Genomic DNA, 15,633 nt, shown 5'->3' with positions numbered 1-15,633 from the left:
AAAAGAAAACCCACTCACCATTCATTTTAATTAAAATAGAAAAACCATTTCATTTTAGCTAACATCTTCCCTCAAAACAAATACACATTTTTCCTTATATATAGATATATATTTTCTATATTTATTCTCAAGGCAGTTGTCATGGCCAAATTAATTGACCTCATCATGGCCATTTTTCATATTTTAAAATTAGAAGAAAAAAAAACATCTAGGATTATAGAAAACTTGCAGAAGCACAGTGTACAGTAGGCCAACAGAGAACATCTCATTCTGAGTGAAAGGGAATAGTCTATAAAGGCAGTGTGGCACACAGACACACTTCCTCTGCAACAAGTGCAATGCAATGAGAAATAAAGTTCTCAAACATTATAAAACTACAACACAGTCCTCTTTCACAGCATTCAGGTTGAACATCAGATTCCCTTTAGCACGTCTCCCTGAAGCATCTCTGTGTCGTAGTGGTGAAGGCTTGTGTTGTGATGTTGTTCCCGGGAAGCTCCGACTCCTTTTCACAGAGATTTGCTGAAGTTCTGAATGATTTAATTTTCAAATCCTCCTGAAATTTGTAATCTCACCTTCAGCTAACATTAGAGACAATAATCCACCAGCAGATGTTTGAACAATTGTTGCTGGGAGAAAGAAGAGGATCTGCTATTACGGTAAAAATCATAATTAACACACTGTCCCTGAATACTGAAATCTGCCCTATCAGTAAAGATCCCTCAGGTAGCAGAAGGGAGAAAACACAAGTAGCAATGACAACAAATCGCAGAAGCAACTGCGGCCGAGGCTTTGTGCTCTTTCCTCACAGACGACAGCGTGATGGGATGAATGATGGTGGAAGATGCTAGGAGCACAGACATGGGCCAGTGCGGGATGGCTACTCGAGGAAGTCCCCGGATTTAGCAGTTATATGACATGAATGTTTTCTGGTACAAATAAGAATGCTCACAGGTGTTTGTGTAAGATTGATAAAAAAAAAAAGTAAGGATGTAGGTGGAAGAGAAATCCCTGGGCTACACAGGAGGGGGCGCCAGAGGAGAGGTCCTGATGAGACTCCATCCCCTCCATCACTCCTGACACTCAGCAGAACTATGTGCCTCTCTTCTGAAGCTCCTGAATAAAAGCTGTGAGAGAAGATAAACACGTAAGTAGCTGAAGTGAACTTTAAAGCATTTCTGGGAGTAACAATTTAACCTCACCTCCAATAATTTCCTCTTTGACTTTTTGCAGCTCTTTCCGCACCTCCTCCAAGATCTCCTGCAAATAAAAGCTAAATCAGTGATCCAGTAGTGCTTCTGTGCCACTAGATGTTCTGGAAACGTGTTCAGTGAATTCAGTTAAACCAGCTAATTTTATAATGAGAATAAAAAAATGACATTATGTTATTAAAAAATAAACGTTAAACATGCATTTTTAAATTATTTTACATCACTAATTGTTAAAAAATAATTTGATGCATTACTAAACCCGAAGTGCTAGGTGAAATTAAGAATGTGCAGCTAACAAAAATTCAGGTTTCAGGAAGTTCAATTAAAAACTAAAAGACTATTACATGAAGGAGAATCCTTTGTTTTCACTTTAACATCTCTCCGAGAAGAACGAATACTTTAGCTCCTCCATATGACGGCCTAAAGAGTTCTCCTCACATCTTCAAATCATGAAAAACAAACTTAAGAAAGTAGCAATTTTGTTTAAAAGCAATTCACCTGTTTCATTTTCTCTAAATCTGAGTCCTCAGGTCCACCCGTATCATTATTATTGCCTGGACCTTTCGCCCTGTAAGACAAAGAAGAAGACAAATCCAAATATTTACAAAAAAGAAACCTGAAACATCTGGATAATAAATAAAAGTCATCACTGGACAAAGAAATATTGAACTTCTGCGCTTTCTGCATTTTTTCTGGAAACTGGAAATTATTAACAATGGATCTGGTCAGTTGGTCTCAATGCGACTGACAACATTTTTTCAATGATAAGAACGGGAGAAGGGGCTCCCGGATGCCCCTCTGGGACAGAGCCAGCTGGGTGGATCATGGACTCCTGGAAACAGTGGAACCTGATATGCCTTTCTCAACTGTCTGTAGAGGATTCTGAAGATGTTTGGATATTCGTCGTTTTGGTGTCGGGATTCCTGCTGTTTGGCCTGAGCGGTTACCTGGCTTACCGGATAATTAACGAGCTTTCAAGGAATGTTGGATCGATCCCGGAGCTCAGGGATGGAATGCATCGCACTGTGAATGCACAAACTCATATAATTGTCGAGATGACTCGTAAGCTTGGAACTTTGGCTGAGATTCTGTGAGGCTGAAGTAAAAACTTCCCCCTCAGAAGAAATGTGGAATGCTGCCGTCGCTATGGAAACTCTCTCCCTGTCCCAGCCTGGGCGGGACTGGGACTGGTGAAGGCTGTGGAACCGTATCTAGGAGTCAAAGTGCCCTCTAACCCATTATCTCCCTCCCCTGTCCAAACGGAGGTGTTGAGCGCTGCTTATTGCAGCTGCACGCACTGAAATGAGGAAAGTCCCAACCCTACGTCCCCACCTAGTGGACACTTATGTTGTGTAATGTCTGAAGTCTGTGTGCATATCTGTCTGAGGTGTTTTTTTGCATAGCAAAGCTGCCCTCTCTGTTGAGGGTAACTCTGAAGTGCCTTTTCTCCCTCCCCGACTCTATCCTCATATAAACCCTCTTGATCTATTACAGTAGCGCAACTCGGGTTGCGAATGACCACAGTCACCAATTCTTGTCATGTGTCTATGTAGGTATGTCTGACCTCAGAATTGTGTGTACTGAAACTCTGATTTCCCTCAGGGATTAATAATTTTTGAATTGAATTGAAAAGAAGGAGAGAGAGATGGGCCAATCAGACAGCAATCATCTGTTAACGTAACATTTGTTTGAGGTAAAAAGGTAAAATAAAAGAAACACTTTTTGTTTAATTTGTGATCATGTTATACCACATCGGCACAAAAAACAGCTGTATTTAACCAACAGGTCTCCCGAGTCTAGATGTACATCAGCCTGTGATCCATTAGATGGAGCCATCAGCTGTAAAATCTGATCCAGAGAGACAGAGAGAGAGAGAGAGAGAGAGAAAAAGAGAGAGAGAAAAAAAGAGAGAGAGAGAGAGAGAGAGAGAGAGAGTGGGGGAGGAAGGGAAAGAAAGACAAGGGGGAAGTATGAAGGAGGGGGACATTATGTATACCTTGAAACCTGGGACACTGAGGAAGCGGTGTCCATGCTCTTGGGGATGGAGTTATTCCTGTTAGTGAAACACACACACTCTCCTCTTAGAATGAAAATGGACAACAAAAGATGAAAAGGGATGCAACTATGGCAACAAAAATACACAAACACACGGCATGATGGAGAACGAGTTATGAGGTGAGTTTAAACAAGAGACGGTTACAGAAGAGAAATAAGGATCAAACCTGATCATGGACCCTTTCTCCCAAGGTCTTTTTGGTGCATCTGAAGGGAGAATAAATAAAAACATCATTTTAATTTGGAAAATGAGAGATTTTTAATGTCAGGAAGAATGTAGGTGGAGTGCTGTAAATAAAACGATTGAGTTCTCACCACTTTGACCTTGAGACTCTGAATCATCCTGTGCAGGAAAAAAAACAACTTCTGTAAACGATGAGTCACTTATCTATTTCTATAGTTTCAACTCTGCATCATCCTGAAACCTTACTTTATATATTATAATTTATGTGCAGGAAGTTACTTAAAAACAGTGTGACAAATAAGCAGACTCTTACATTATCTTGTGGTTTCACCGGTGGCTTCTCTCCAGTATTTGCAGCTTTTCTCCTGATGTAAAAAAAAATTGCTTTCATTGTTTAAGAACCCTCAAGATGAAATTTTTTGAGGTTTGAAACAGTTCTTAATATTTTCTTTAAATAAAACCAACAAACGAGTAAAGAAATTCTTCCAAAAACAGTGGATAATTAAAGTGATCACAAAGTTCACCCACCTTCGTGCCAAGATTGCACTCATCTCCCCCATTAAACCTCCTCCTCCTCCTCCACCACCACCACCTCCTCCACCACCACCTCCTCCTCCCCCTCCCAAAGATGAGCTGCTGTTGCGGTTGGTGTCGGCTCTGCCTATCGGGGGTGCAGGTGCTGCGTCCTCCTGCTGTGAAGGTAAGATGCAACAGAAACATGGATGTTAGGATCCTGGTGAGCCAAGTCAAACAGAAACAGTCTGTGGCACAAATAATCCTCACCTTGGACACTTTGCGGAGCTTAGCTCCTGCCAGGGCAGCTGCCAAACCACCACCACCTCCTCCTAGGCCCCCACCTCCATCTCCTCCACTGCCTGCAGAGGGCAGGGGAGGAGCTGGCGGAGGTCCTGCGGGAGGGGGTCCCGGAGGAGGAGGGATGCCAGCAGCTGGCGGAGGGCCAGGTGGTGGTGGTGGAGCTGGAGGAGGAGGTGGGCCTCCAGGGGCCAATGGTGGAGCTGGAGGAATATTGACTGAAAAGAGATCATCTCTCAGTGAGGAGAGTCTGACTAAGCTCACGACACAAAGACACGTCTCACACGGAAATAGGGGTGGAAGATTTTCCCTGGCAGAGGTGGATCTTGTAAAAGTAGTGCTGAGTGAGTTAGCGTTGAGTTTGGAGAGTAAAGGACTCAAATTTAAACGGTTTTGCGGGAAAAAAAAAGTCATGCTCATGTAGCAAGCTATCTGGAAAAAAAACACTTCTTGCTTATTTGAAGTAGAAGGATGAGAAATAAATTCATTAAGTCTGACTTTTCTAAACTCTTGTCTAAGTGGCGCACAGCAGCGTTACGTTTCAGAACTTAGTTTGGCACAATCACAAAAGGAAAGGAATAAAAATGAAGCAGAATTAGAGTTTTTGCAGTTAAACGTGGTGGTCGTGAGCAGCCCAGGTGTTTCCTGACCTGCAGCAGCTTGTCTTTCCCTCTCCAGGCGCTCTCGTTCTTGACGCTCCCACTCCTGCCTCTCTCTCTCCTGTCGCTCTCGTTCCTGCTGCTCAAGCTTCTGCTGCTCCAACCTGTGAACGCACAGTTACACATTCACACTTTCACAACCAAAAACAGGTTTAAAACCATCAAAGCTCCATTTAAACACGCCAACAAGCGGAAACAATGTTGAGACTACATTGAAAATTAATAAGTCTTCAATGCCAGCTTTATCAAAAATGCAAGCACATGTAAAAAATACAACAAATAATCTTTAGAGATGTGTGAGAAAGAGGAAGCATGTTTAGCTTGCTCCAAGGAGAGAAAAGGTTCCTGCAGAGGTCAACCAGTTCATCATTAATCCTTGAAGGAATGATTAAACTTGTCTTTACGGTTCGACTTTAAGCTCTACAGACAAGCTGCTGAATGAGGCTCAACCACAACATGGCAGCAAGACTTCAAATAAAAAATGTGTTTTTGGACGCTGTCTGATTTAAGAAGTCATTAGATGACAAAGTAAGAGCTATAGAGGTGGTAAAGTAGAAAACGATGGCCATTCTGCTCAAACCTGTAGGTGTGATGAGTGAATAACTGTCAAAATGAAAAGAATTACTGCTGAGTTCACAAATTGGCTACAGAGCCAGGTTCTGCTGAAAGTTTCTTCCTGTTAAAGGCGAGTTTTTCTCTCCACTGTTGCTACATACTTGCTTAGTATGAGGATCACTGTAGAGTCAGTCAGTGTGTTTACATGCACATCTAAGTTGATCTAAACTAAAGTAATAAACCGGAAGCCTTTAACCTAGTTTACATGTAAATTAGAAAACCAATCTCTCAAATCAAGTTCACTCCACTCCAATACAGTAGGTAGCAACATGCACCCTTTCTTGTCAGTATTCTTCTGGTTAGCTTATAGCAACACCAATAGTAAACAAACTAGAGGGAGTGAAGCAGACAGAGTTAAAACAGGATTTGCACAACGGCCGAAGGAATGGACAACAACAATGCTGCAGCACAGCTTATTTGGGACGTACTGTACTGTTGGATGGCAGTACACGTGTTACTTTGGGGTGATGATATTATCAGAAGACCGCATCTGTGGTCTCGTCCCTTCCCAAGGTTACCTGTCAGCTCGACTGACCCGTTTACATGCAGATGAAGTCGAGTACCTCCGCATTATCTGGGAGCTTCAGCACGATTAGAACCAGTTCGCCTTCAGCATAACTAACGAGTTTACATGCACTTTTTTGTACGCTCATTCTGTGTTTATCTTCATTATTCATTTTTTGTTCTTTTCTTACACAGTCTTAGTAAAAAATAGCTTTTTACCAGACATGTTTCAGCTACTATCTCTAGCCGTAATCAGAGATCGCCGGTGTTGGTGGCGTCACTTCCTTCTATCTGCGGGCAGCAGACGACAATGTCGCCCTTTAAACACCGGCGATGTCTGATGACTGCTAGAGATACTAGCTGAAACATGTCATGTAAAACACAATTTGTACTAAAACTGTAAGAAAACAAAAAACGGAGCTTACATGCGTAAAAAAAAATACGTCAGTCCATTTAAGGAAAAAGTTCAGTTTTCTGATGCGCATGTAAACACTGACTGACAAAACAAGTCAATGACTCGATGCAATCTGCTAATAAAAAAAACTTGACTAATTGGAATAACAAACTGAACTCAGTATACTGATAAGTAGTAGAGGTGTGAATCTTCACTTGTCTCCCGATTCGATTACGATTATTGGGTCAACGATTCAATTCGATTCGATATCCCGATGCATCACGATTATTTCATATTGATTTGTTTTCATCGATAAATAGAAGTACGATAATTGCTTTTGTTTTATATCAAAAACGTAATTGACACAACCTGCCCTCCCTCAAAAGCTCTCCGTTCACAACAGGTTAGGACAAAACATTTTAAACATTTAAGAAGATTTAACAAAGTAAAACAATCTGTTTCCTCGTTCAACAACACGCCTCAGGCTGAGAAAAACACGCTTTGCAAAAACTCACAAAATCTAAAAAAGTACTGAAAACCTACAGGGCACATAATGTAATAATAAATACATAATGGGTTCATATAGGAGTGTTTGATGTCTCTGAGCAGCTCTAGAGTCAGATATTTATGCCACAGTTCAAGGGTGACAGAAATAACACCAAATGAAATGTTTGACTTAGTTTATTTTATTTGAACCCAGTGGTTCGTTTCTGAAATGTTGGAGAATGAATCAAGTTCTGTTTGATGCAGAAAATAATAAAACATAAAACAAATTCTACACTTCCAATAATATTTAAGATGTGTGTTTTATTCTTCCTGATAATAACACCAGCAGAAGGCTGTGGGCTGGATTAGGATTAAATTACCCAGTTGATGGATCTCTTTCACTAACCAGCTAACTACAAACCTTTCCACTAACATGTTCTGTGTCACCCTCATGTCCATGCTGTCTCTGGAGGAGCAGATAGGAGACAAGACCTCCTGTAACCTAAAATGAACCAAAGCTTCCTCCCAGTTTCTCTTCAAGCTGAATTTAACATCAGTTTATCTTCATGAAACAAAAGAATAAAGTGGAACAAGAACTTCTATTTCTCTCGCCTTTTAACTTCTCCGTGTCCCTAAATAAAAGAGACAGACGACCACGCTGCAGCCGCGTGTTTGGAGCATCCATCTCTCTCTCTCTCTCTCTCTCTCTCTCTCTCTCTCTCTCTCTCTCTCTCTCTCTCTCTCTCTCTCTCTCTCTCTCTCTCTCTCTCTCTCTCTCTCTCTCTCTCTCTCTCTCTCTCTCTCTCTCTCTCTCTCTCTCTCTCTCTCTCTCTCTCTCTCTCTCTCTCTCTCTCTCTCTCTCTCTCTCTCTCTCTCTCTCTCTCTCTCTCTCTCTCTCTCTCTCTCTCTCTCTCTCTCTCTCTCTCTCTCTCTCTCTCTCTCTCTCTCTCTCTCTCTCTCTCTCTCTCTCTCTCTCTCTCTCTCTCTCTCTCTCTCTCTCTCTCTCTCTCTCTCTCTCTCTCTCTCTCTCTCTCTCTCTCTCTCTCTCTCTCTCTCTCTCTCTCTCTCTCTCTCTCTCTCTCTCTCTCTCTCTCTCTGATCGAGCGGAGCGCGCAGCACGACAACCCGCTCAATTAACATAATTCACGGCCCAAATCCAACAGAACCGGTCGGGCTGATTCGGTTCCGGTTCTGTCTCAGGTGACAACTCCAGCGCTCAGCCCTGCAGTACCACATAAAGGCGGAGGTAAATGTGGAGGACGCTCACTCTGACAGATTTGGATGCAGCGCTGGTGCCGCCGTTAAAAAAAAAACAAAACTACATTCCACTATAATCGACTATGGCGTACTCTTCTACGATGCAGAATCGTTTATGTCCGCATCCCGATGCATCGATTATTTGATTATTTTCCTCAGCTCTAATAAGTAGGTTAAATTTGAATGTTTACTTTGTGAAGTGCATTTCTGATTTGGCGAGATAAATAAACTGAATTTAATTGAACTGAGGAAAAACATCGGATTTCTGCTAATCAGCCTTAAGGTTGGTTTATGCTTGACGCGTCCGCGAGGTCCGCACGGCGAAATTGCGTCATTTTAACAACCACGCCCCTCCACCGCGTCTCCGCACGGCCCAAAATTTCCGCAACGCCAAGCATCACCAAGCGGAAAGTGAATGCGTCAAGCTTAAACCAAGCTTTAGTGTATTCACAGGCTCAAAAGAACGAAGCTGAATATCAGCCGATTATGATTACCTCCACATTTGTTCCATTTAAGAGTCAGAAACTCACAGAGACCAGGTCCAGCAAGAACCTGCATCATTATGTTAGGACCCAAGAACTGACCCAAACGACTAAACTGCCATTAATGCTCGGCACAAGAGGAGGGCTGAAATGAAAAGGCCTTCTATATGCCAGTTATTTCTCTTTACCTGAAAAGTTCTATTCATAGATCTGCAGAGACGTTTGACACACTGGAGTAACTTTTTAATCCTTATTAGTCACGATTCTGGCTCATAACTACCAGAAAATGTAATATGAAAAATAAATAAATAAAATTATCAGATCTAATTAGCCAACCACTGCAAAGTCCTCAGCGAGACAAAGTGGCCTAATTCTGACCGTCCTCCTCCCCCCTTCCCCCAGCACATCTGGTGCTTTGCAACCCAGCTGTAAACAATGTCCACAAACACTCTTAACATGCACACATGCAGTCATAACGTCTATAAATTAAAGCTAATAAGATGCTGACCTAGAGTGGAAGGAGGGGGATATCACTCAGGATAACTGTCCCTCCCTTTTGAAAACCATTTATAAACACCTTTATCGGTGTCGGAGCTCAGACGTTTAACGACTCTCTGAGCTGCAGCACGTCAACGACAAATAGGACAGCTATCGAGTTGCCAGACAGTCGGTGTGTCTGCGGTGTGGTGTTTATACCTTTTAGACAAAATGAGATTAACCCTCCCACTGTCTTTATGGGTGACCCCGCGAGGAAAGTTGGCCATGGAGCAGGATTGATGGTTTATCCCTTGAGGTCCATGTGGCAGGGGTGAGGTGGCGCTCACTCCTCACCCCTGCCACGTGGACCCAAGGGATAAACCATCAACCCTGCTCCATGGTCAACTTTCCTCGCGGGGTCACCCATAAAGACAGTGGGAGGGTTAAAAGACTATTGCCTCCTCTGTGCAGGCCTCCATGAAGCCATCTCAACTGGTCTCTCTGAGGGATAGATGGATGGAGAGGTGGGAATAGATGACAGAGACATGCTGTCTGTGTGACCTTCAACCCGAGCGAGGGTTTAGCAGTGACTACTTAAAGCCATCAAATCCTTCACATATGCCTAAGTGCAAAACGGTGCCAAATAGACTACAGCAAAGCCAGAGTAGTCAGCCTGAATAACCCAGAGGATGGCCTTAAACACATCCACACAGAGAAGCACAACCAGACAGGAAACCAGCTGGTAAATAATACTCCTCACACAATCACACCTCTTCAACTCTGCAAAGAAATCAATGTCACTCAGCTGGATATACAAGACACTGCAATTTGTAAATCTTTTTGTCTTTTCTAGGTAGCAGCTTCCAATAAAAAAAAAACAGGTGGATTTAGCTTACTGTACCTCTGCTGCTGCTCCAGCTCTATTGGAGAAGGTCCATTGGATACTGGGCGGGGGAGGGTTGCATAACCTGCAAAATCAGCACAGAAAATGTACCCAGTGCACATGAAAATGTATTTCTAACATGAGATTAGAAGCTGCCGTAACTGGATTACATGACACTTAAACAACCCCTTTGAATTTATAACCTGTTCTACTCTAGTTGCTCAGCGGACAAAGTCTGCTCACCGAATTTAGAGAAAAAGAAATCTGAATTCTGATATTTTTTCTAAGATTAAATCTGAAACATTTTCCCCCTTCCATAAATGCCTTCTAAAATAGATTCGTCATCATTTTTGAAGATACACAACTGTGCTTCTGTTACAAGGTTTTAAAATAAAAAAAACATATTTTTGTCTATATTATCTATATTTGTATGGGATGTTATTTGTGGGAAATGATGTAAAAAAAACAAACTGAAAAAACTCCTTGTACTTTTTGTGTCAATTCTGTTGTGGAAATTCCATAAAAAAACAGAAAAGCTCGCCTCTGTCAGTCTGCCCCAGGGCAGCTGTGGCTTCATAGCTCATCCGCACCAGTGTGTGTGAATGGGTGAATGACTGATTGTGTTGTGAAGCGCCTTGGGGGGCTGTAAAACCCTAAGGAGCTAAACAAATACAGGCCATTTACCATTCAAATGTGCTGTATGAGCTATATAAATAAAGCTGTTTTGACTAAACTTAAAGTTGTGTTTTACTCGTTTAGTGTGAATCAATGCCTCATGAGTAGGGCTGGACGACACAGAGAAAAAAGCCTATCGATAAAAAAATATCTCATCGATCGATAACAATTATTGAAATTTCTAAGACAAATGTAGAAAACACGTTTTAAGTGCAGCCTTGGCCATGCTATGTCATTACTTTATGATAAAAACAAGTTGGTTGCATTACCAGACTTGTTTTTTTTATCAATTCTTTGCAAAATTAGCATGCCATTGATTTTTGTCAGAATTGTAAGAACGAAAATATTGCCACACTGGTGAACTACTGTTACCTTTTTGGGACAATTTCTTCCACCTCTCCTTGCTGCAACATCTTGTTTAAGTCCCATTGCTGTCAGATTAGGTTTGAATGGGGAGAGCTTGGTGACGGAGCACGCTTGGGTGTAAGCAATGACTCTACAGGGAGTGCAGAATTATTAGGCAAGTTGTATTTTTGAGGAATAATTTTATTATTGAACAACAACCATGTTCTCAATGAACCCAAACAACTCATTAATATCAAAGCTGAATGTTTTTGTAAGTAGTTTTTAGTTTGTTTTTAGTTTTAGCTATTTTAGGGGGATATCTGTGTGTGCAGGTGACTATTACTGTGCAGAATTATTAGGCAACTTAAAAAAAACAAATATATACCCATTTCAATTATTTATTTTTACCAGTGAAACCAATATAACATCTCCACATTCCCAAATATACATTTCTGACATTCAAAAACAACACAAAAACAAATCAGCGACCAATATAGCCACCTTTCTTTGCAAGGACACTCAAAAGCCAGCCATCCATGGATTCTGTCAGTGTTTTGATCTGTTCACCATCAACATTGCGTGCAGCAGCAACCACAGCCTCCCAGACACTGTTCAGAGAGGTGTACTGTTTTCCCTCCTTGTAAATCTCACATGTGATGATGGACCACAGGTTCTCAATGGGGTTCAGATCAGGTGAACAAGGAGGCCATGTCATTAGTTTTTCTTCTTTTATACCATTTCTTGCCAGCCACGCTGTGGAGTACTTGGACGCGTGTGATGGAGCATTGTCCTGCATGAAAATCATGTTTTTCTTGAAGGATGCAGACTTCTTCCTGTACCACTGCTTGAAGAAGGTGTCTTCCAGAAACTGGCAGTAGGACTGGGAGTTGAGCTTGACTCCATCCTCAACCCGAAAAGGCCCCACAAACTCATCTTTGATGATACCAGCCCAAACCAGTACTCCACCTCCACCTTGCTGGCGTCTGAGTCGGACTGGAGCTCTCTGCCCTTTACCAATCCAGCCACGGGCCCATCCATCTGGCCCATCAAGACTCACTCTCATTTCATCAGTCCATAAAACCTTAGAAAAACCAGTCTTGAGATATTTCTTGGCCCAGTCTGGACGTTTCAGCTTGTGAGTCTTGTTCAGTGGTGGTCGTCCTTCAGTCTTTCTTACCTTGGCCATGTCTCTGAGTATTGCACACCTTGTGCTTTTGGGCACTCCAGTGATGTTGCAGCTCTGAAATACAACCAAACTGGTGGCAAGTGGCATCTTGGCAGCAGCACACTTGACTTTTCTCAGTTCATGGGCAGTTATTTTGCACCTTGGTTTGCCCACGCTTCTTGCGACCCTGTTGACTATTTTGAATGAAACGCTTGATTGTTCGATGATCACGCTTCAGAAGCTTTGCAATTTTAAGACTGTTGCATCCCTCTGCAAGATATCTCACTATTTTTGACTTTTCTGAGCCTGTCAAGTCCTTCTTTTGACCCATTTTGCCAAACGAAAGGATGCTGCCTAATAATTATGCACACCTGATATAGGGTGTTGGTGTCATTAGACCACACCCCTTCTCATTACAGAGATGCACATCACCTAATATGCTTAATTGGTAGTAGGCTTTCGAGCCTATACAGCTTGGAGTAAGACAACATGCATGAAGAGGATGATGTGGACAAAATACTCATTTGCTTAATAATTCTGCACTCCCTGTAGTATGAAGCTACTTGATAGGCAATGATGGAGAAAGGAAACTTCATTGATCTATTTTTTCCTATTGAACCACATCACTTTATATATATTGTATTATTGCCCATCCTTACTTATGAGTCATTAAAAAAGTCTGCTCCTGTTCTCAGATGCAGAAGTTTGCTGGAGCAGAAATGGGCTGAAAACAGCAGGATTACTCATCATTATTAATGATATGCACACATCTCGCTTCTAATTGGCTAACAAAATGTGTTCAGCCATATTGAAAAGTCACCATCACCAAGCCACTCTCCGCTCTCTCTCCCTGCTGCAAACATTTTTCAAAAAGCCGACCTGTGGGTGGGCGCGAACCAAGATGCGTGAGGCCATTAAAGCAAATTCAGTGTGTGACATAGATATGAGAGGATTTCCAAATCCTATCATTTCGGTCTATTTTCTATCAGAAGCTAATGCAGGAGACAGGTGTAGGAGACTGTTGCATGTTCAGCCTGCATGAAAAACTCAAGAGTGACCGATTATAATCAAAAAGAATTAAAAAATGTTTTTTCTGTCAACCAAACTTTTAAAAAGTTATTTAGTCATTAATCATTTTCAGCTCAAGTTATAGGAAGGTCGAAAGAGCCACAGGTTGCACTCCCCTGCTTAGTGAGAACTCCTTACCTGCATCGGCCATGGAGTTGATGACCTCCAGAGCGTGAGACATGCCATTGGCGAACAGAGCAGCATCCTCTTTGCTGCCAAAGTTGAGCCCCCAAACCTGCCTGGCATCTCGCCACTGGTGAAAATTAGGTGTGGCCTGGTTGTACTTGAGACCTCTCACAATTGGGCAGTTTATTACCACCTGAGGGGGAATCAAGAGCAGGAATCCTCATGGTGAGTAAACTTGGAACAACAACATCAAGAGGAAACCTAAACAGAAACCAAATCCAGAACGACTAAGTGGGATTTTAAAACGAATACCAAAAATAAAAACATTTAAAAGCCAGGTCGCTTTAAGATCTGTAATCTTTACTAGATAGAAAACATGACAAAAGCTCCATGAAACCACATCCCTGCTTGGGCCTAAAATGATGCTGTGCCCTTTATTTTTTATGGATGATTCTGGTTTAGATCCCACTCAGCAGGTGGCGTGAAGCGCTTTAGCCAGGGAGAAATAACTCAGCTCTGTGTTTGAGTGTTGCTTGAATGTGCTGAGTTCAGTATTTGTTTAAAAGCCTCTGGATTCCACTGAGCAGAAGGGAGGAGAGGAGACTGTCAGGGCGAGTATCACAGCGACTGCAAAAGAAAGGCCAGCAAGGTCAGCTACCGCCGCAGACAGAGCTGTTTTCTAAACTATTTTTAATCTTATCAAAGTTTAAAAAAAAGGACAAATGGGATTAGAGGTTAAATGTTTAGCTAAATTAGAGAATAGGGATTAGAAGTTAATCTAAAACAACATTTTAAAGGAAACTTTATGACAGATTTGTACCATTTTAATCACATTAGGATAAAAACAACAAACTGCTTACACTGACTGTTACAACCAAAAGTCAGGATATAAAGTAAAGCGGAAAGAAACGTCACCCACAATACTGGTCTTATAATTAGCCCCTGCTGCTTTAATTCTCCACCAGCTAAAGCCACGATGCAGACAGATAGAGACCTTCCTGGGTATCAAACTTCTTTTAAAATTGTTACAGGAAATGGTTGAACAGGCTAACTATCTCACAGGAAACATCCTCCACTTTAGGACTCGCCTCTGGGGAGCACTTCAGCATGCTGAATGTTTAAAGAAGGAGAGACGCTGTGGGGGGTGGGGGTGGGGGGGTAATGTGGCTGTAGTCAAGAATAGACCCACCCAGCTCTAGAAGGTGGAATCTGCCCACTTTTATCTGTAGGGGAGTCATAATGTGGAGATAAGACGAGGAAATGTGTTTGGAGGTCAATTTGAATCTGAAGGATAATAAGAACTCGGATAAAAAAACTGGTGAAGCTGAATATTTGGGTTTTCTGAGCCTTTTCATGCATGTGGCTTCTTACTAGAGCTACTCGAGGTTATGTTTATCGCCAAGAAGGCATATGTGATTGTCACATCGCAGGTCCTGCCGCAGCATCGCAAGGGTATTCACATATTTTCATCTAATTAGGGTATCTCTAATCCCAATCGTTCTTAATCTGTTTGCGGAAGCAGACCACGAAGGGTTCTCATATCATTGTTTTCTTAATTTTATTAGCTGTGTGTACACAATGACTGATTTAAGGTACACACGTGAGAATGAGCGGTGGCTGTAGTCAAGAATAGACAAGAATAGAATGGCGGCGAGGTGGTTACACTCCAGCGCTCAATGTCACCTCTACGCATTTCGTTTCATCTCGTTCCCAACTCTTGTGGCAGCCAGCTGTTTGTTTCATAACAAAAGTATGGTATATTCGTACAGATTTCAAAAGTAAACTTCGTTTTTCTAAAGTACTCGATTTTTATTGTGATCGCTGTTTGAGCATAAGGAGAAAGTAGTAAAGCGGCTCTCGTGTGATTGTTTTAGACCAATGCCATGCTCGCAATTAGCAAACAGGAAGCCATCATAGCGGTGTGCTCTGAGTCGGAAAATAACAGCGATTATGATTTAATTACCTTAGAAACTCATAAATTAGAAAACAAAAAGTCTCTTTATGGAAACGTGATGCAATATGTCAGGGGACAAGTTTCTGTCAAAATATATTTAAATAACTGCTCTTACCAATTAGTGTTTCCAACTCTGTGTATTTTGGAGTTCCCACTCTTCAGCAGCTCTTCTTTCACCTTTTAAATTAATTATCCCTGTTTAGCTTCTTCCCATCAACTCTTGCTGCTGGCTCAAAACTGTATGGCTGTGCACCTTCAGTATATAACGTAGGGCTGGGCA

At 41.9% G+C, this 15,633-nt stretch overlaps 1 protein-coding gene across 2 annotated transcripts in view; it reads right to left on the bottom strand.

The window, feature by feature from the left end:
* Positions 1-408: 408 nt before the first annotated feature.
* The window catches only part of vaspb (vasodilator stimulated phosphoprotein b), a 43,867-nt gene continuing 28,642 nt past the window's right edge, over positions 409-15,633 (bottom strand). Inside the window, exons 3-14 of one of the 2 annotated variants that reach the window (XM_070543439.1) lie at positions 13,412-13,592; positions 10,039-10,105; positions 4,914-5,026; positions 4,234-4,481; positions 3,979-4,142; positions 3,764-3,815; positions 3,582-3,609; positions 3,434-3,473; positions 3,208-3,264; positions 1,710-1,779; positions 1,203-1,260; positions 409-1,127 (exon numbers count right to left, since the gene is read on the bottom strand). In XM_070543439.1, the coding sequence (XP_070399540.1) occupies positions 1,093-1,127; positions 1,203-1,260; positions 1,710-1,779; positions 3,208-3,264; positions 3,434-3,473; positions 3,582-3,609; positions 3,764-3,815; positions 3,979-4,142; positions 4,234-4,481; positions 4,914-5,026; positions 10,039-10,105; positions 13,412-13,592 (1,113 nt within the window). In that variant the 3' untranslated portion in view covers positions 409-1,092. The remainder of the gene's footprint in view (positions 1,128-1,202; positions 1,261-1,709; positions 1,780-3,207; positions 3,265-3,433; positions 3,474-3,581; positions 3,610-3,763; positions 3,816-3,978; positions 4,143-4,233; positions 4,482-4,913; positions 5,027-10,038; positions 10,106-13,411; positions 13,593-15,633) is intronic. The other variant, XM_070543440.1, reaches the window with a different exon arrangement.

This window comes from Nothobranchius furzeri, chromosome 13 (genome assembly GCF_043380555.1).
Source record: "Nothobranchius furzeri strain GRZ-AD chromosome 13, NfurGRZ-RIMD1, whole genome shotgun sequence".
Classification (NCBI taxonomy): domain Eukaryota; kingdom Metazoa; phylum Chordata; class Actinopteri; order Cyprinodontiformes; family Nothobranchiidae; genus Nothobranchius; species Nothobranchius furzeri.
This window is presented reverse-complemented; position numbering and strand designations above follow the sequence as displayed.